At 43.3% G+C, this 21,184-nt stretch overlaps 1 protein-coding gene across 1 annotated transcript in view; it reads right to left on the bottom strand.

The window, feature by feature from the left end:
* MAGI2 (membrane associated guanylate kinase, WW and PDZ domain containing 2) overlaps window positions 1-21,184 on the bottom strand; it is a 1,116,794-nt gene that overhangs the window by 368,585 nt on the left and 727,025 nt on the right. Inside the window, exon 4 of the mRNA XM_065403425.1 lies at window positions 3,754-3,969. Within this exon, the coding sequence (XP_065259497.1) occupies window positions 3,754-3,969 (216 nt within the window). The remainder of the gene's footprint in view (window positions 1-3,753; window positions 3,970-21,184) is intronic.

The raw sequence follows: 21,184 nt of genomic DNA, 5'->3' as shown, positions 1-21,184 counted from the left end.
GACATCACTAGATCACTGACTTTGTGAAGGCCATTCTGTATTGCTGCTACACTGTTCCCAGCTCTCTTCCTACATGGGTGGCCTTTTACACGATGGTGCCTGGTGGTGACAGGAGAGCAGCGTCTCCAACCCTATGTATGCTTGGGGTTGGGTGAGGCTCCCTCACCCACTCTGCACACAGAAGACACTAGCCATAGCTTTGGAGTGGTTCAAAAGGAACTTTCATCAGCTTTGTCTGGACCACTTTTATAATCCATGAAACACGGAGTGCTTTTTTAATGGGAGGTTTCAAAAATGTTAAGCTTCATATGAACCTGATAACAAGGGGCTGCAAAGACAGTGATCGACCTTTGACTAGTTCATGGCAGGCTGAAATAGCTGCCACATGTATCTGGCTGGAATTAGACTTCAACTTGGACAGAGACAAGGCAAGAAGGTAGCCTAGCAGCTTTTGTGGGGATAAACAAAGGGGTCAGCTTGGCCTTAATTGCAAAATGTTTCCACTTCAGTTGTAGGTACTTCTGGTAGATGGTTTTTAAGATGCCAGGAGGACATGGGCCACCTGCTCAGAAATGCCACTATTATTGTTATAGCTTATTACTTATATTACAGTAGTGTCTAGGTGCCTCAGTAAGGGGCCAGAGACACATTATGCTAGAGATTACACACCCAAATAACAAAAAGACTCTGCCATGAAGAGTTTGCAATCGAAGTATAGAACAAGAGACAAAAAAGGGGGATACGACAAACAGATGTGGCAAGTACAAAGTAAAAATAAGATAACGATGAACCACGCCTAAGGGTCACTAGCCTGGCAGGTGCCTGGCTGTCTGAGGGAGAGCTCCCTGGCTGGCATGGGGCAAGGTACCTGGAGATACTATAGTGACTGGATCCCTATTCAATAGAGCCTGACAAGTTCGAAGGAAGACATTACAAATGCACAGAGTCTCTCACGAAAGAAGAACAAAGAAATGGTATAACATAAATTAAAAAATCAGATTACAGTCATAAAGATCTCCACAAATATCACTGTCATTTACCAGTCTGATAAAGACAGGTTATTTAAGTTCCCTTGGATTCACTTCAGATCTTTAACTCCTCCAGTCTGCTGGTGCTAGCTGTTACATCAGCCCTTATCTTCACACTGTAGTCCTTTGCCCTGCTCAGACTCTGACAACACTACTAGTTTGTAAGACTTTAAGCTGTGAAGCATGTATAAACATCTTAATGGACTGTATAGATCTTTTGCAGATCCTTAGAGCTGTGTATTTAATGGAATGTTGCCTTTAAAGGTAAGAGAAACTCTTATGAAAAATGGACTGCACTTTCCAAAAGTGCAATGACAAGTGCCAAGGCTTTGGTTACTTCCATCTGGAGTGACCCACTCATTAATGTATTTTGTTTTTCCTGTCTGTTTGGAGACAAAGCACAAATGCATTTTAGGGGCAGCTAATACTCTTTTTTTAGCACACAGATACATTGTCTACTATACAGAGTTCCCGAGAACTACATTGCCAAAATAAGGCAACACTGTGTGTGTACATAGAGCCGCCTTGGTACAATCCCCCGAGTCCTCAGTCAGTATAGCTGAACAAAAAAATGCTCCTTAAAAAACCACCAGAGTCAAGAGAGGCACTGCTTGTTCAGAGAGCCACACCTAAAGGAATTACTTTGCAGGGGGTCCTTTTACATACAGTGCTCAATACTGCATTCTTTTAACATAGCACCTACCAGTGGATATTTCTTGAGTATGGCCTAACCACCACTGATGTAGAATTTGAATGGGACACGTTATATATTGACAACGCAAAGGGAAAACAAGATACTGTATTTTTTCTCGATCAGATTTGGATTATGAACTGAAATATATTGCCCTGAAATTGCTTCCTTGAAACTTGCATGCAGGCATATATTTCATATAACAACATGGAAGGATATTAGGAAGACTAACCAGCAGGGACCAAATCCTGTCCTTGCCTAGCCTCTTTAGTTCCCTGGCAGCAGATCCAATGCTATTCTTGTTTATAGGGATTTGAGGGGGTGCACTCTACTTGTATAGTGTAGAATTTAGCTCTCTCGAGGGTTCTTGTATGCAGGGAATGGTGTAGGATGCACTAATGTATGAATCCTCCCCTGTCGAAGGGCTGAGTAATGCCTCCGGGGCATGCTGCAGTCTCCACACTGCAGTTATGGTCAAAGAATGGTTCCACAGCTGTTTTGGAGACTGAAGGGGAAGGATTTTCTACTCATTCCCCCATGTTTCTTCAGTGCCCAGCCTAGCTACCTAGGCTCAGGAATTGCCCTTAAACGCAGAACCTACACACCAAAAAAGCATGCAACCAGACCTATTCATAACAGGGAAAGTTATTCAATTTGATGTGCTTTCCAACCAAGTATGAGAAAAAAAGCATACATATAATGAAATGTGAAAATCAATTTTACAGCACTTAGAGATTAGATAATGCATTTATTGTTTCATAAGAACCTGTACATTCAGAAATCTTGTAATCTTATCATTCTATTTACATGGATTGTCACTAAAGAGACTTCTACTTCAATCGTTTTCTTCTGTACTTCTAATTTCCCTAGGATTAAAGGGTTTTATTATCCAGGTTTTTCACATTGCTTCTAGACCTATACAGGCCAAACGAGAAAAATACACATATTTAACCCGGCACTTATTATTGCTAACTCAATGGTTTTCAGATTCTTTACAAAATACAAACTTCTGAGTTCTTCAGTTTCTTACTTGAAGAAAAAATTAATCCGTTATGTCTCAAATGGTGTTTCAGGATAAAAAATGGTGATACTTGCTCAAACTCTGAAGGAGAATTGATCACCCGCTTTGGGACATGATGGAATTTTCCTGTGCAGGATACCAGCATATATCTTGGGTTCACTGTCATCTGGAGCAGTGAGATCCACAGGATGGAAGGGTAGGTACCTTTTAGTACTACCTGCCTATGGTCTGTATTCACCTTCATCCAATTGCAGGTGTTGGAACATTGACAGACCTTGGCCCTTCCCATTTGCTTTTTCTGGAGGCTTCAAGAGTTTTCCCATATCTGTCTGACTCTCAAGTGACTGTACTACCAAGTAAGCCACACTGATACTGTCTCAGGTTCACAAAGATTCTGTTGGATTAATGCACTAATAAGACTTTGCTGTTACACAATGTCTCATTCGAAAAGTTCCAAACATTTTACAAAAATTAACTTGCTAATTATTTTACAGCAGGGGTTCCCAAACTTGGTTCATGGCGTGTTCAGGGTAAGCCCCTGGTGGGCTGCAAGACGCTTTGTTTACCTGAGCGTCCGCAGGTACGGCCGCTTGTAGCTCCCATTGTGGTTCGCCATTCCTGGCCAATGGAAGCTGCGTGGGCCAGGCCACTCCTTCCTGCAGTTCCCATTGGCCGGGAATGGTGAACCGCAGCCACTGGGAGCTGCGAGCTGCCGTACCTGCGTACGCTCGGGTAAACAAAGCATCTCGCGACCCGCCAGGTCTTACCCTGAACAAGCCGCGAACCAAGTTTGGGAACCCCTGTTTTACAGAAAGGAAAACTGAGGTACACACTCCATGTGATTTGTTCTAGATTATACTAGAATCCAGTTTCTCAGGAGTCCTGGCTATTAATCTTGTGCTCTTCAGCACAAGATAAACACTCCCTCCCCAAAGTGAGCATCCTCATAACTGCAGAAGAAAATAACCATGAAATAACTGAAATAAAATTCAGAAGTGGATAAAAGGACTAACCTGGTGTTACTACCATGCCATTTCCATTGACCACAGGTCTTTCTTCCTCTTCCTCTTCTGGTGGTTCAATACCTGTCTTCTCCATATTGCTCACTGATTTATTCCTCTTACGTTTGCCTTCAGCACTAGGTGTGGCACCTGGAAGGATCTGATCTGTCACATTTAACAATAATGGAGCTGGTTCTGCTGGAGGCTTTGGAGTGCCGTAGTAGTTGTCTGCAAATGAAATCAGTAGGACAATAGTTAAATTCTTAAGAACATCTTTTGCACCATAAGAAACTATGGATACTGTATGACATAGGGTTAGTTTCACTGCCCCTTTTAAAGTCAGTGCAAAACACTGTCTGTGAAGTTAAAATTTCATTTTTTATGAAATAGTAATTGATTTTTGTAGTGATAGGCCAAACCAAATTCACAACGTTATATGCCATGAAATAGGGGGCTTGGAGGCTTGAAGGGACCAAAAAGTTGAGTAATTGGCTATCCATGCTGGCAAACACATTCTGTATTATGTCACATCACGCTTGTAACGAAGAAGTTCTGTGTATACCTATAGATTGGTAGGTAGATAATCCATGCTTATAAATCTTTAATAATGCCTCAAGTCCATTTCCATAACTCCTACATTAGTCAACATTTCTACTGCTCATGAACATGGATCCAGGTTTATAATAGTTAATACGAATATATTTTGGAAGATATATGAAACTCATGCTTCGTGGTTTAAGCAATCTCTAACAATTAGGGATTTGAAGAACTAATGTAGTGGGGGGAGAAATTATCTCACATCTGCCTAACATGAACTGGCACCTTCCTCTGAATCATCTGAAGCTAGCCATTGTCAAAGACGGGTTGTTGGACTAGATGCACCACAGATATCATCTGGTAATAGCAATTCCTTTGTTCTTAGGTTCCTACGCACCTTGGGGCTAGCAGAATCCTTTAACAGCATCCCCAGTCTGTTTTTAAAAACCTGTGTCTGAATTCAATTCAAGAAGAAAACAGCAAACAGTGACTCCATTAGCTACATGATGCACAAGGATTAAATTTACACCGTCTCTATCAGGGGTTCCCAAACTTGGTTTCCGGCTTGTTCAGGGTAAGTCCCTGGTGGGCTGCAAGATGCTTTGTTTACCTGAGCGTCCGCAGGTATGGCCACTCACAGCTCCCAGTGGCTGCGGTTCGCTGTTCCCAGCCAATGGGAGCTGCGGGAAGCGGTGGCCTGGCCCGCGCCACTTCCCGCAGCTCCCATGGGCCATATATACAGTATTATCATCACCAATACACTTATGGTTTGCTTAAGAAATTCAAAGGACAAGTCATATAACCTTTTAACAGTTTTTCTCCCAATACTTTTATTGCTTCTGCATGAACTAATACCATTAGCACCTTCAAAACCTATTCTCACCTTTGAATGTGCCACATACAGGTAAAGTACCTTGATCAGTAAAGCATTATCAGGTGCATTTTTCAGGCAGTATGGGGATAGTTCTGGGACCTGTATTCCTCTGTGTTTTGTAACTCAGTACAATGTTCACTCATGAGACCACCTCAGTACAGATAAGTAATTAAGTATTCTAACAACTAGTGAAAGCTTTATGAATTTTCACAGTGAATTAGCACCACATTATTTAGAACAGATGTTTCTGTAATTGTGATACAGTAGGAAAATTTACTGTGTTTAACGGCCCTCAGACTCACACTGGATTAGAATCATAGAAGTGTAGGACTGGAAGGGACCGTGAGAGGTCATCAAGTCCAGTCCCGTGCACTCAAGACCGGACTACATAATAACTACTCCATTTCTGACAGGTGTTTGTCTAACATGTTCTTTAAAACCTTCAGTGATGGAAATTCCACAACCTCCCTGGCAATTTGTTCCAGTATTTAACTACCCTGACAGTTAGGAAGTTTTTCCTAATGTCCAACCTAAACCTCTCTTGCAGCAATTGAAGCCCTATCCTCAGAGGTTAACGAGAACAACTTTTGCCAAAGATTTTCTCGGTAATTATTTAAGCACGTTTTAAAAAAAATATCAATATTAGAGAGGGTCTCAATCCATTTGCAAAGCTCTGATGGAGCAGATACTTATTTACCGACAGGTAATTTGATAGTAGCTGACAATAGATGGATTTGAAGCTAACAGACATTAAACAAGACTTTCTAATGTGCATAGAGACACCAGATCCAGATCCACTTCTGTATTTCCATAACTGCATACAGTATTATCCATAATGGTGGCATTCATGCCTTGAACGTATTGTAAATTTTGAAAGGAATTTATTTCTCCTATTTTAAAGCCCCTCCCCTACCTAAAACACTTCCCCAACTCAAAAGCATTACTCTTCCATGATTGTGCAGCATCATAAAGCATTGATTTTATGAATTGCAGCACACAACCTCAACCAGTAACAGGTCAATTCTGATTCCAGCTCTGAAGTTAAAAGTGCAGTGCAGTGCCTTTACTGTAACCTAGCTTCTATGGCCCCTTCCTTGTTTTACCATTTTCATACATAGCCAAGTGCTGTAGTTCAATTATACTTTTAAAGATTATTGATTTATTGGAAGACATAACTAGTACATTTGTAAATCAATCAAATAGTCTTGAACACTAGGTAATAGAACACACACCATACAGATTTTCTAAATACAGGATATGCTCATTTTCTATTTCAGGAAGTTAAATACCCATCTCTGTTAGACCCACGTATATGTTGGCAAATCTCTAGAGAGCCATATACATAATGCCTTGTGAAAAGATTTCATATGAATGTAACAGGTTTCAAAACACAAGAGACAACATTGTACATTTAAGATTAGAAGTCAGAGAGGATTTCATTCTTTTTGTTTCAAACTGAAAACTCAATATAAATTTCCATGTTCCTGACCTCCAAAATAAGAGAGCAAGAGAGTACTCCACTGACTTCAAAGTGGGATTTGGTGTATTGTCCAATCCATAAAAATAGCAGCGCCATCTAATTTAGCAAGCTTTGTTATGAATTTATTCTATAAAGGCTGTGGATTACTGTGTTCTATATTTTATAGAATAGTAATACACTTACATAGCATTTTACACTTGCAATGCTCTGTACAAACATTAACTAATTAATCCTAATAATAGCCCTATATCGTAGTCCCCATTTTGCAGACTGGGAAGCTGAGACATGTGGCTGGATTTTTAAAGGTACAGTATTTAGGAGTCTAAAGAAAGAGGTTTCTATGGGAGTTAAGTACCTATGCACTTTCAAAAATCCAATCAGGTACCTATCTTCTTCTTTAGGCACCTAAATATCTTGAAAAATCTGACCTACAAAGACTAAGGATAGTTATGGATTTTGGAAGCCCAAGAATACTGGAAGGAGAAGCAGGGAGCACACTGCCCAGGAAAAGCTAATTGACATTGGGAAGCCTCTTGCTAATTCTGTACAACCAGGACAAATAGATCTGTAAGGGTGGGAAGATGAGGGGAATGTCGGGCCTAATCCTCACCATAGTCCGAAACTTTCCCCTGAGGCCACTAGATCTGCTTGTATTTCTTGCCAACTTCCCTTTCTACCTGGCCCATGTGCTGCTGTCTCTCATCTATTCTGTGCTGGAGTTAAATTATTGAATGTTAACTGCTGGCTTGGCTAGTTTGCCACAAGTAAGCTTATCAAATCAAAGCATGCCAAATACCAAGACTAAATTCTCTGAGAAACAAGACTTCAAGCCAAGGGCATCCTCCTGTCAGCTGACACCACAAGCCCTATATAGAATGTCCTCACAGCCTTCTTTCCTACTTGAGAACAGCAATCTAGACAATAGACTATAAATGATTGCCTCTGTGTGTTTCCAACTATCTGAGCTATTCTGAGAGACAAGGTGGGTGAGGTAATATCTTTTATTGGACCAACTTCTGTTGGTGAGAGAAACAAGCTTTCAAGCCACACAGAGCTCTTCCTCAAGTCAGGGAAAGGTACTCCCAGAGTCACAGCTAAATTCAAGATGGCACAGATTGTTTAGTATAACTAAATAACACATATTGTAAGGGACCATTCAAGGTATTCTCTCCAGTCACAGGACAAAAGGGGGTGGGATAGTGGGTTACAGATTGTGGTAATAAGCCATAAATCCAGTGTCTCTGTTCAGTTTGATTTTTAGTGTCTTGCAGAGTTATGAATTTAAGCTCCCAGGCTCATCTTTTGAAAGCGTTGTGAAGGTTTCCTTTGAGGATAAGGACTGATAGGTCAGATACAGAGTGATTGCTTTGTGAACAGTGAAAAATGTGATATGATGTTTTTGTCTTTTATCATTTTCCTGTGTGAGTTTATTTGAGAGCTTATTGATTGTCTGGTTTCACCCACATAGTTGTTAATGGGGCATTTACATTATACACTGTACATTTACATGTACATTGCGTGAGGTATACCACATGTTGTGAATACCCCACGACCGACATGGCTACAACTGCACTACATACAAAATGTCCTGTTCTGAAAAGGCATGAATGATAATATTAAATCAGAGAGATGCTCAGAATATTTAGACAGCCAGATGCAATAGAAAAAACATTAGAATTCAGTAGCTAGTGAAAAATAAAAGTTCCTGCTTTCTTGGATCATTGCTCCTACTCCCTCTGGCTTCACTGTAAGGAGGATCCTCTATAGTATACATTCAGTAAGTATCCTTAGAGAGGAGCCTGGACCCAAAAAAAAAAAAAAAAAAAATTACCAGGAAGGCTTAATGCTGTTCACCCTCCTGATGACAGAGTTCCAGACCAGAATCTTCAGGTGATACATACCAAGGAAGAAATAAGGACAAAGAAATTTGGGAGTTTTCCCCCTGACTTTAGCAATTTGAGCTAGGCTTAAAAAAATCCATATAATAAAGAAAACATTCAGGAGTGGATGCCTATCTTGTTTCTTGCCAAGGTAGGAGTCATGACTAAGAATAATAGATCTATTTATGGGAACTGGGAAGAAGGAAAATCATTACAGCAAAATGTAAGAGAAAGCCACAAACAGAGAAATTAGGAGATTATAACAAGACTAAACAATTGTGGAGAAAAGTAGTGCCGAGTCCAAGCCAAAAGCCCAGATACAAAGTTCCCCACACTTTGGGATGATACAGAATCCCATCCCTTAATCAGATCCAAATTTCTCATCAGAGCCTCATTTTTAGAGTGGGATGAACCAAAACCTGAGCAACAAATGCTCCCAAGGTTGTTTGTTCAGTATCCCAATTTGTACTTGTTTATAGAGCACTGAATTGCTGAAATATTTAAACAAGATAATGTAAGTCTTGGGCACATCTCTAGGAAAAAGGAAAGTAGATGTTGGTGTTTGTTTTCACTAATCTAGGAATACATTCATTATACATGCTACTGTAAAATGTTTAGTTGAACTATCCTCCCATGTCCCTTTGGAGTCACATAATTTACAAATTAAAGGTAAAAGTATTCCAGGCTCCATTTACTGTTTGGATATATACCATTTAGATTTGATGTCATACTGGCTCACTTCTTCCACTGAAAACAAATATTGTTTCAGAAACACAATTCATTGCAATGGCAGACAGAGTTCTGGGTGGACATCAGTCAGTATTATTTTTAAATTGAAATAATAAATGTACATATTTTGTCATCTGTATTAAACTGAAAACTTACACATTGCCCATCTCTGGAGGCCTACCACATACCACTGGAAGCATCACTTTAATGATAAGCTATAATCTAAGAGCCCAGACTTTATATGGATGGTGGGAATATGGAGACGACAAATGAGAAATCAGGTTCTGGAATGGATTAAAAATAATTGTAACAAGACCATTGTAAGGACATCTAACAAAATGTTTATTCTTAGGTTCATAGACTTTAAGGCCAGGAGGGACGATTATGATTGTCTAGTCTGACCTCCTGCACAACACAAGGCCAGAATTGGTAGTGACCCCTATATTCATGCTGCCTAACACTTTCTATTTTAAAAGATTCTTGAAAGCATTTTTGAGAAGCTCTAACACCTTCATAGTTTGCAGCAGGCTACTGAAATTCAGCAGGGAGAAATACCCGGGGCCAGAGAAGAAATTCCATAAAATTCCACTAATTTTAAGCTAAGTTATAAATTGTTAAAAATCTATATTTTTCTTCTCTGACTTGTACTCCTGAGAAAAAATGTCACAATAATAACAGAACATGAACATTCTAATCAACCTAGTAACAGCTGCCACTACACTGGGTATCAGAGACGTAACTCGGGCATTTTAGCACCCACGGCAAGAAAGCATATTTGTGCCCCCTATAGGGTGACCAGATAGCAAGTGTGAAAAATTGGGACAAAAGGGCAAGGGGCAGTAGGTTGCCTATATAAGACAAAGCCCCTAATATTGGGATGGTCCCGATAATATTGGGACGTCTGGTCACCCTAGTCCCCTACTGTTTTTTCCCTTTATTTCTCAACCCCATTTTCCCACTCCCGTGGCTTTGCGCCCTGAGTGACTGCCCTGCTCACCCCGCCTGGGTTATGGCCCTGCTGGGAATGTCTGGGAGTTGCCAGAGCAGTTGTAATGGTGGAAACAGAGGAAAAAGCCAGGCAAGGTTCCCTCACAACCGGCATGTAGCCCAAGCATCCCATCCCATTCTAAGGGAGGCATCATATGGGCCTGCAGCTTCCTCAATGCCTGGTGAGTGGGGACAGGGAGATCTGGGTTGGACTCCCACTGTAAAGCTCCAAGACATATAGTGCCAGTGGCCTATTCCCTCCTTGGGGGGGGGGGGCATCACATGAGGCAGGAGCCCCCCCACCTTGAGGGCTAGGGAGATGTGACAAAGTGTCATGAGCCAGCAGCTGACCCAGCACTGTGGTCACATAGGCACTAACTAGTTCCCCCAGAGAAGCTCAGATTGAGGGGCAGAAGACTTAATTACCTAATCATACTATAGGCTGATGAGGTGAGGGGCTAATTATCCTATCAGCTGAGAAGGTAGTTAAAAAACACAGGAAGGAAGTGAAAAGAAAAGAGAGAAGGGCTAGCAGAATGCCACGGAAAGCCAGATCTCCAGCTGGCGAGCTTGTGCTTCCTCTCCCTCTCCCTGGAGAAAAGGCTCAGGATTGAAGGACACTGTAGGTAGAAGTGCTGCATGGGGACTGTGAGAGGAGAGGAGAGGAGCCTGCCTTATTGCAGGAGGAAAATAGAGCTGGACTGCGTCAGACTCAAGCAACTATGGCCTGAACCCAACACATGGTACTGGTGACCCATCATCCATTCAGGAAAACAGTCTTCTCCTGCAGGGAGCTAACATAGTCAGTCCTGTAACCCAAGTAGTAGCAGTCTGTACTACAGTGCTGAAGGTTCCAGATGCTGATGAACTGGGGGGAAAGTGGGGGCAGGGTTGTTGTTATAGTGGCACATAATAGATTTCATTTTTATCTTTTTTCCTAACAAAACAAAACACACTTAGAAATTGCAGGAAGCAAACCCTATTTTGAAATAATATTATTTAGGTTGCAAAGTGAAGCATTCAAAAGTTAAGATATGCCAGATTCACTGTCGTCCATGCAACCCTAAATTCAGCTGTCTTGTGCATATATGCATTATGATGTGGTTGCATGAGGACTCAACTAATGTTGTCTGAGCAACATCAAATCTGGCATTTCCTAGCTTTTGAATGCTTCACTTTGCAACCTTAATAATATTCTCTTAAAGCAGATTTTTTATATGTAATAAGGTACACTGTTTTCAAATGCACAGACATCAGAATGTTAAAGAACTGCAGAAGTTTCCTTTCTTTTTAAAATTCTGATAACTTGCTTATAAGATTATAAAAGAGGAAAACAGTAGATAGACATTCAAATATAATTAGTGCTGTATTTTAACAATGTTCCAGACAATTACAACCTCCTTAAGGAAGTCTCACAAACTTCTGCTCTCCCACTCACCCTGGCTGAGTAATTTATTTTGACGGCTGTCTATACTATAATTACTTTTTTAATCACTATAGTAAGGGTGGGTGAGTATATTTTGTGCTTGGGCTCATAAATTTTCATGACAGTTTTGCAATGCTGCCTGTTGAATCGGCGGTGCGGTTTTTTAGTTTTTCATGAGTGACATCCACAAACAAGGGTTTGAAAAACTCCCATTTTTGTTTGTGGCACTTGTGATGTCACAAGCTATGAAAGCTGCAGGCCAGGATTATCTAAGGGAAGTAATTTTGTTAAAAATATGGTGATTACATAGCTCACTAACAGTGCCAAGCTTCCTTCTAATTCTTCAGGAATATTACAAATATGTTTTTTAACTTCTGGCAAGTCCTTTGCAGTTCACCTTCGAAAAAGAATCTCTACTTTCAGAAAGAGACTGAAGAATCCAGTCCCTTTTTCTTTCCTAAGTCTTTGAATCAGATTGTTTAGCAGTTTGAGCCCAGTTGTTAAATCAATGTCTGAAAATAAGGTACAAATTAAAAGGTATTTAGTCTGGCAGAGCTGTTAGAAATGGCGTATTTCCTTATTTAAATATAGGCAGATGACATCATGCACTGGATGGGGCAAGTGGATGTGGAGATTCCTGGGGCAACTTCCTATAAAAAGTGTTTTTCAAAATTATCTTTTACACCATCTACTGAATAACCCATATACACTGAGCTTGAGTCTGCCCCGGGAGCAGCAAGGCAGCAGCACTAGGGGAGGGATTATTTCCAGGAACCTTGGGGTTCTCTCAGACTAGAGGAGTTTAGAGTTCTGGCTGGTAGAGGCCTTAGTGCTTCGCTGGGTGCAGACACCCTCCCCTATTGGCTCCTGCCCACTTACTCCCAGTGGAGTGGAGTTTTGTTTGCCTTGAACTGCTGGACTCTTCTTTAGGAAAACTGCTCATACGGCCTGGTTTCTCACAGCTTCCCCCAGCAGACACAAACCAGTGAATCAAGTACAGTAGAACCTCAGAGTTATGAATACCAGAGTCATGAACTGACTGATCAACCACACACCTTATTTGGAACCATAAGTATGCAATTGGGCAGCAGCAGAGACCAAAAAAAAAAAAAAAAAAAAAAAAAGGCAAATACAGCACAGTACTGTGTTAAACGTAAACTACTAAATATGAAGGGAAAGTTTAAAAAAAAATTATTAGGTAAGGAAACTGTTTCTGTGCTTGTTTCATTTAAATTAAGATGGTTAAAAGCAGCATTTTTCTTCTGCATTGTAAAGTTTAAAAGTTGTATTAAGTCAGTGTTCAGTTGTAAACTTTTGAAAGAACAACCATAACGTTTTGTTCACATTTACGAACAACCTCTATTCCTGAGGTGTTCGTAACTCTAAGGTTCTACTGTATGCTGACTTCAGAGTCAATTTACAACATTGCATGGCTCTGGGATTGTCTAGTCATCCATATTTAAATTAAATAATCAAATACGGCTATAGATTTCTTTACCTGGTAGTGTTTTGGGCCCCAATGCACTTGCACAAGAAGTTTTTAAATTTAAACATATATGGAATAGAGATGGCAGAGTTGTCAAACAGTTCCAGACAGGATAGACCTCCACTTTTATAGTGATCCAACTTTACATAATAAGATTCTTGTCTTTCCAGGTCACAGTCTGACTGTATCAGCTACCAGTAAGGAAGATTTGAGTTTGCCCCATTTTAAATGGATATTTACCAAGGTAAAAATAAAAAAATTATGATTGCTTTCATCTTTAACACATGGAAAGATTAAGTAAGATCAGCACAAGGAGAAGTCAGAGGATGATAAAGAAATGGACACAAGGCAAGATTTTGAAAAATGATTATTGATTTTTGTGTGTCTCAATTTTTGGGTATTCAACCTCAGACACCTAAAAAGGCTTCGATTTTCAGAAAGTGTGGAAAATTCGCTCTTTTATTCTTCACTGTACGCCAGTGAAGATTCGCACTATTCAGTTATCTCAATAAGCATTCTCAGCTTCATTTCCTCTTTTAAATGTCTCCTTTTTCTTTGACTTAAAATACTGATTTCTGCCTGTTGAGTTCCTAGAAAGGTTTCCATTGTTAACAATGTACAGAAAGCTTCAAATTGCAATAATCATAAAATCATAGGACTGGAAGGGACCTCAAGAGGTCATCTAGTCCAAACCCCTTCACTCATGGCAGGACTAAGTATTATCTAGACCATCCCTGACATGTGTTTGTCTAACCTGCTCTTAAAAATCTCCAAGGATGGAGATTCCACAACCTCCCTAGGCAATTTATTCCAGTTTATATTTATACACCCCACACTTAGATAAAAGAGGTTAGAGAGCAGTTCCGGGACAAGCTGGCTCTACCCTGCCACTCCTGTGGAGCCTCCTCCAGCTGGTGAAGGAACTTAAAAAGAGAGCTACACAGCTCAGAAGTGGGGCAGACCAGATAGGAGGCGAAACCTATCATAGGAACACCTCAGTAAGGGTACTGCTGGACTCCTGTCTGCAGCGGAGAGGTCTGCAAGCGGCAGCTATCAGAGCCTCTAGAGGAGGAACTAGCCTTTCCCTAGGACTAAGGAACCCTTCATTTGCAAGGCTTTGGACCACTCCCTGGAATGGAAGCGTAAGTGGTAGGAAGTGGCCCAGGGAGGTAGCCCTGAAGCACCCTTGGGTGGTTGATATCACAGCTTCTTGTAGGTCCGTGGGCCAGAGCCCGATAAAGAGGGAGGGCCCAAACTCCCCTACCCACCTCCCTTCCCGCAAAGGGGGCACCAGCCCCTTCCCTCTGGAGATAAGTGGAGAGACAGAGATATTGTAAACTTTGAGGCAAGGATGCAGAGACCTGAACATGGGCTGAATACACTTTTCTTGGTGGGGCACTGTGCCCTCAAAGCACCCCAATACCAGATAGCAAAGGGCTCCCTGGTATGTAGCAGTAAAACTCAACTGGCCTGACCAGCTCCTTACACTTCACAAACTGTTGCCAGGATATTTACTCCAAAGGTATCATGTAATATACCACTTGAAAACTAATAACACATCGGTCATTAATATCACTATGACATGTTTGTAACAACATTCACTGTTACTGAAATTATGGATACTCTCCAATACTATATTTTGGAGATTGTAAGAAGACAAAGGGGAAGACAAAGTGGCAAACAGAAGCAGGTGTGACCAGAGACATGGACAATGGACTATTCATTTGCATATGAGATTGCAGGAAGGGAATTTGCATTGTAAAATCACAGAAGACTGCAAAATCAACATGGCATTGGCTCCCTGGGAGACACAGCAAGCAGAGCCAAGCTGAGCCCTCATGAGGTCTTCTTGACTTTGAAGTCAAAAATAAATTTTGGAAAATATAAGGAACTGTTGAAAGACTTTGGGGTATCTATGACATTCCGGGGTGCAATCCAGACCAGTGAGGGGCTGTGTCACCACTTGCCCTGCTCTCACAATGCTTTGCTGCTGTAGCTCTCAACCTGGGCTCCTCACAAACAGCCAAAGATCATGCAGGTCACACCCTGAGTGTCTGTGTATAGCCACAGCCTCTCCTGGACAGTCCAGACCATTCACAACACTGGATTAGTTTTAATTAAAAAATAAAACAAAGTTATTTACTTACAAAGGGAGATTTTAAGTGAGTACAACTAATGAGGCATTCCACTTTCTAAACTTAAACTAGTGGTTTAAAGTGATGTCCTTTCCACATGTTTCCAGTAACATTGCTGACCAGACTTTCAGGCCAGGATTGGCTCCCAAAGTCTAACAACTGCTTCTTTTGTCTTCTTAGGTGAAAAGAGAGAGATGGGTAGGGAGAGATAACTTGGGGTGTATATACCTCTCACTTTTACAGTTCAGTCACCCTTTAAAATGCATTTTCCTGAGAGTGATCCCTAGATAAAGTTCTTTCCAGCTGACAGCTGGAGATATGGAGTCTGTGGGGTGAGAGGTTTCATGCTGCTATTTGCTAAGATACAGAACAGTTTGTTCCTGCCCACCTCCTTGCCAAAGAATGGCCACTTGATAGGTGGTGGCCAATCAGCTTTGATGACACCTGGCTACAGGTGTCAACTTGTCCTTTGTCTTTGAGAAATAGGTTTATCTACTCCCCAGACTTGTCTGGTAAACACACTTCAGTCATGATTACAGCTTATGTTCATAATTTTTATATAATGTTGCTATATATGTTTCACCATGATGTTATTGACCAGGAAGTTATTAGTTTTACAGTGAAACTTTACAAGGCATATTTTTTACAAAGATTATTACAACGGTGTATAGGGTGTGAAAACAGGGTTGCATGCCATCACAATATCCATCTTTTGAGAACAAAGAAATCAGCATTTTTGATGCTGTAAGGGTGAATTCTGGCTGGAACAGCTAGTCACGCTGAGGAAGTTTCTGTAAGTAGGGAAACCATGTTCAACTATAGCTGATTAAGTTAAGTTTTAGTCTCAGAAACATGTTTTATTTTTGTTAGTTTGAAAGTATTTCTAACTTTATTCCTTCTACTTGATATCATTTAAACATACATCTTTTTGTTTAATAAACATGTTCTGCTTTTAATATAAACCAGTTCAGTGCTGTGACTGAAATAAGAGTGTTTGTCAAACACCAGTTAAATTAATAAACTGCAGTAAGTTGACTCTTTAAAGGAGAAATGAACTTAATATCTTCTGTAAATGTACCGTGATAGGGCTGTGCACTGCAGAGAGACAACTCTGAAGAAATCTCTGAAGAGCTCGGGGGCTGATTGTTATCTGCTAGGCAAGATTAAGACTGGTAGAGTCTCAAGGAGTGTGCTGGTGAGGAAGACAGTCTTTGCTGTAATCTCCAGAAAAGCTTACTCTTTCCTTTCGGGGCACAGAATAAGTCAATTTTGGAGAATGTCTTAGAACAAAGATGACTGCTTATTGGAAGCTGCAGGGAGTGACATACACTCAAAACTTCTAACAAAACATTTCCTTTCTGCAGAAACAGTGTGTTAGGAAATAAAGACAATTGAAAATTATTTAATATATTTTGGATGGCTTTAGAAATGGGATAAATGCACAATAAAAACAGGCATTATTGAACACAGATGAGAGTTTCATGACTAATCCCACAAGACCAGATTGTAAGTAATGAAGCAGGGAATGTGCCAGATTAGAAATACACAGTCATTTCCACCTGAGTCAAAGGTTAAAACTTCCATTGATAGAAAACTCTATGACACATCATGAAATAATTCCAAATTCAAAGTTGCAGCAAACTGTTGTAGATGTGAATACTGTAGGCTAGATCCAGAACCCTGCTATGGCAGTTTTCTCTTGCTCCAGTGCCACAAAACTGGAGATCTGGCTTCTTAAGAATGTCTTCTAAGGACATCCCTGGGCATTACAGAGATGTTATAGGGTATGTATGTCTACACTGCAATTAAAAACCCACAGCTGGCCCATGCCAGCTGACTTGGGCTCGCGGGGCTCAGGTTAAGGGGCTGTTTAATTGTGATGTAGACGTTCGGGCTCAGGTTGCAGACTGGGCTCTTTGACACTACAAGAACAGGATCTTAGGGTCCTGCTCAGCCAGGTATAAGTTACAGAAGTTGTGAGGCCTCGGGACTGGTGGAATATAAAGGACACCTTTGCCTTCCACCTTCTGGTCTTTTACTGAGCACAGCTTGGCCTGACCAGGGAATCTAGACCTGTATCTTTAGAAGGAGTACTTTGATTAATTCATGTTAATTATGGAGTGGGAGAAGGAAATTACTCTTTAAAACCAAAGGACAGACAACTAGGGTTGCCAGGCATCTGGTTTTCAACTGGTTAGGGTTAGGGTTAGGGTTAGGGACTGGGCTGTTAAAAATCCAATTGGCCGCCCACAGTGGGGCAGGCAGGTTGCCTGCCTGGCTCTGCGTGGCTCACAGGAAGCTGCTGGCATCTCCCTCTGACTGCTAGGCAAAGGGGTGGCCACAGGGGCACTGCATGCTGCCCTGCCCCAAGTGCTGGCTCCGCAGCTCCCATTGGCCAGGAACCACAGCCAATGGGAGCTGCAGGGGTGGCGCCTGCAGGCAGGGGCAGCGCGTGGAGCCATCTAGCCATGTTTCCACCTAGGAGCCAGAGGGAGATGTTGCTGCTTTTGGGAGCCACCTGAGGTGAGCGCCACCTGGAGCCTGCACCCCGCACTCCCTCCCACACCCCAACCCCCTGCCTCAGCCCTGAACCCCCTCCTGCACCCCAAACCCCTCATCCCCGGTCCCACCCCAGAGCTCACACCCCCAGCCAGAGCCCCCTCCTACACCCCAGCCCCCTGCCCCAGCCTGGAGCCCCTCCCACACTCCGAACCCCTCGGCCCCCAACTCACAGCCTGAGCCCCCTCGTGCACCCCAAACCCCTCATCTCTGGCTCCACCCCAGAGCCAGCACCCCAGCCAGAGCCCTCACCCCTCTTGCACCCCAACCCCCCACCTCAGGCCAGTGAAAATGAGCGAGGGTGGGGGAGAACAAGCGACGGAGGTAGGGGGAGATGGAGTGAGCAGGGGCTGGGCCTCGGAGAAGGGGCGGGGTAGGGGCGTGGCTGTGGGGAAGGGGCAGGTCAGGGACAGGGCAAGGGTGTTCGGTTTTCTGCAGCTAGAAAGTTGGCAACCCTACAGACAACTCATTCAGACTTTACTGGCAATAATCACACTAGCATGAACACAGGTACAGTAACTCCTTGCTTAATGTTGTAGTTATGTTCCTGAAAAATGCTACTTTAAGCAAAACGATGTTAAGAGAATCCAATTTTCCCATAAGAATTAATGTAAATGGGGGGGTTAGGTTCCAGGGAAATTTTTTTTGCCAGAAAAAAGACTATATATATACACATAGTATAAGTTTTAAACAAACAGTTTCATACTGTACACAGCAATGATGATTGTGAAGCTTGGCTAAGCTGGGGGAATCAGAGGGTGGGATATTTCCCAGGGAATACCTTGCTGCTAAATGATTAACTAGCACTTGGCTGAGCCCTCAAAGGTTAACACATTGTTGTTAATGTAGCCTCACACTCTACAAGGCAGCATGAATGGACGGAGGAGACACAATAGACACATGGCAGTGGCTGCAAACATTCCCTGTGGAAATTGAATGTGATGATGAACCCACGCTATCCCACTGGAGCGTACCACTCCCTCCACTTCCCAAAGTGCCAGGGGGTGCATGTGTGTGTGTGAGGGAGATACAGACACACACCATGTGTGTGTGTAAGAGAGAGAGAGAGAGAGAGGAAAAACTCTGTGTGTGTGTGTGTGAGTGAGAGAGAGAGAGAGATGTGCATTGCCCCTTTAAGTACGCTGACCCCACTCTAAGTACACTGCCTTTTTAAGTAGATCAGCAAGTTGAGACAGCAGCTGCTGCCAGCAAGCTCCCTCCGTCCTGAGCCCTGTCGTGTCCCACCCTGCTCTGTGGAGATGGGGTATAGAAGCCAGGGGGAAACACTTTGACATCGGCACCCCTCTTCTCTCCCCCACCCCGCCTCCGGCACAGCAAGCAGGAGGCTCCTGGGAGCAGCTCAAGGCAGAGGGCAGGAGCAGCACACGGCAGTGGGGGGAGGGACACCTGAACTGCCGGCAATTGATAGCCTGCTGAGTGGCTGCAGCTGAGTGGCTGCAGCACAGGGAACTTAGGGGAGCTGATATGGGGGCTGCCGGCCCACCCTGGTTCCAAGCCCCCACCAGCTAGTTCCAACGGGCTGCTCTTCCTGCAAGCAGTGGACAAAGCAGGCGGCTGCCAAACAATGTTATGAGGGAGCATTGCGCAACTTTAAACGAGCATGTTCTCTAATAGTTACTGTAACTAGAGCAGGACTGCACAGCTGAGTTTAATACAGTCCATAAATGACTCACTCTTCCATTTTTTTTTGTATTTTATGGGAATACTCATTACTCCTGAGGGCATTCTGCGCCAAAAAATTAAAAATTCTGCACACAATATTTTTAAATTCTGCAAATCTTATTTGTCAAATAAATGTGGAGGCTCCAGCATGACATTGGGGAGCACAGGCCACTGTCTGCACAGAGGTGGGAGATCACTGTGCAGCTCCCCCCTCCCAAAACACGGACTTAGCGGTGAGTCTGCACCCCACCATGACACAGCACAAGGACTGGGTCTGCCCCAGAAACACTCCAGAGCCCTGCCCCTCCATGCCAGGTGCACCAGGTGTGGGCAGGCAGGCTCAGCAAGGCAGGATCCAAATGTGGAGGGGCTTAGTGTGGGGGGAATCCAGGTGTGGGTTGAGAGGGTTCTATGTGGGGCAATCTGGTGCAGGCGGCTCAGTGGAGGATCTGGGTGCGGGGGGGATCTGGATGCACAGGGGTTTGGTTGGGGTTTCTGGGTGCTACGGTAATGGGACTCTGCAGGGGAGTCCAGGTGAAGGTGGTTGGGGCTCAGCAGGGGGGATCTGAGTGTATGGAAGGGTTAGAGCTCAGCAGGGGGGTCTGGGTGTGTGGGACTCAGTGGCAGGGTACAGATGCTGGGGGAGTGGGGCTCAGTGGGGTTGGGATCCAGGTGCAGCTGGTTGGGGCTTGATAGGGTGGGGATCCAGGTGCGGATGTCTCGTCGGGGTGGTCCAGGTGCAGGAGGGAGTGGAGCTCGTCCAGGGGGTTCTGGATGCGGGACTCGGCAGAAGGATCTGGGTATGAGGAGATCTGGATGCACAGGGGGTTGGATGGATGGGGGAGCAGCTCCCTGTACAGTTATCCCTCTCCCTGTAGCTGAAGAGTGATGGAGAAAGCTTGGGGGGTGGGAGGGAGTTTGCAGAGCTTCCTACAGCTGGGGGAGAAATCTGAGGGTGGGTCTGACCCGGCCCCAGATGCCATGCAGGGGAAGGAGAAGTCCTGTCCTCCCCAGCCCAGCCGGGACTAGTAGCTGAGTCCAGCGCAGGGTAGGAGCCACCGGCCGTGTCTTCCCCAGTCCCGCCCCCACCCCACAGTGATTTACCTCTCTGCCAGCTGCCCTGGGCAACCGAAACATACTGCTGTGGAGGGTCGCATGACCACTTTTGTGGCTTCCCTATCAGAAAGTCATTTTTCTGTGGGGAAACAAAGAAATCTGCAAGGGACATAAATTCTGCACATGCGCAGAGGTGCAGAATTTCCCCAGAAGTATCTTATGATCTACGGTCCCAGAAAAAAAAGTGTTGTGTATCAATATTACTATAACGACCAGGCTGTGGGCAGTCTTGCCTAATAGTTAGGGTGGAAGTCTGCCTTAATGGCTGGAACAAAGGTAGCCAGGCCTAGTGGTCAAGTCAAGAGCTGAATTATTGAGTCTGGGGAGCAAGCCAGAACCAAGAGATAGTGACTAGGAGCCAGGGATCAGAGCAGTGGTCAGAAGTCAAACACCAGAAGCAAGCCAGAGCTGAGAGTCAGAACCAGAAGCCAAGGGTCAGAGCCATGGTCAGAATATGAATACCAAGTTCAGGCAGCAAGCCAGAGCCAGGAATCAGGGATTAGAGCCAGAATATCAGACAGCGAGTAGGCAGGAGCCAGAACCATGAGGAG

Source organism: Emys orbicularis, chromosome 1 (genome assembly GCF_028017835.1).
Source record: "Emys orbicularis isolate rEmyOrb1 chromosome 1, rEmyOrb1.hap1, whole genome shotgun sequence".
Lineage (NCBI taxonomy): Eukaryota > Metazoa > Chordata > Testudines > Emydidae > Emys > Emys orbicularis.
Note: the sequence above shows the minus strand (reverse complement) of the source record. Positions and strands in the feature narration are given on the sequence as shown.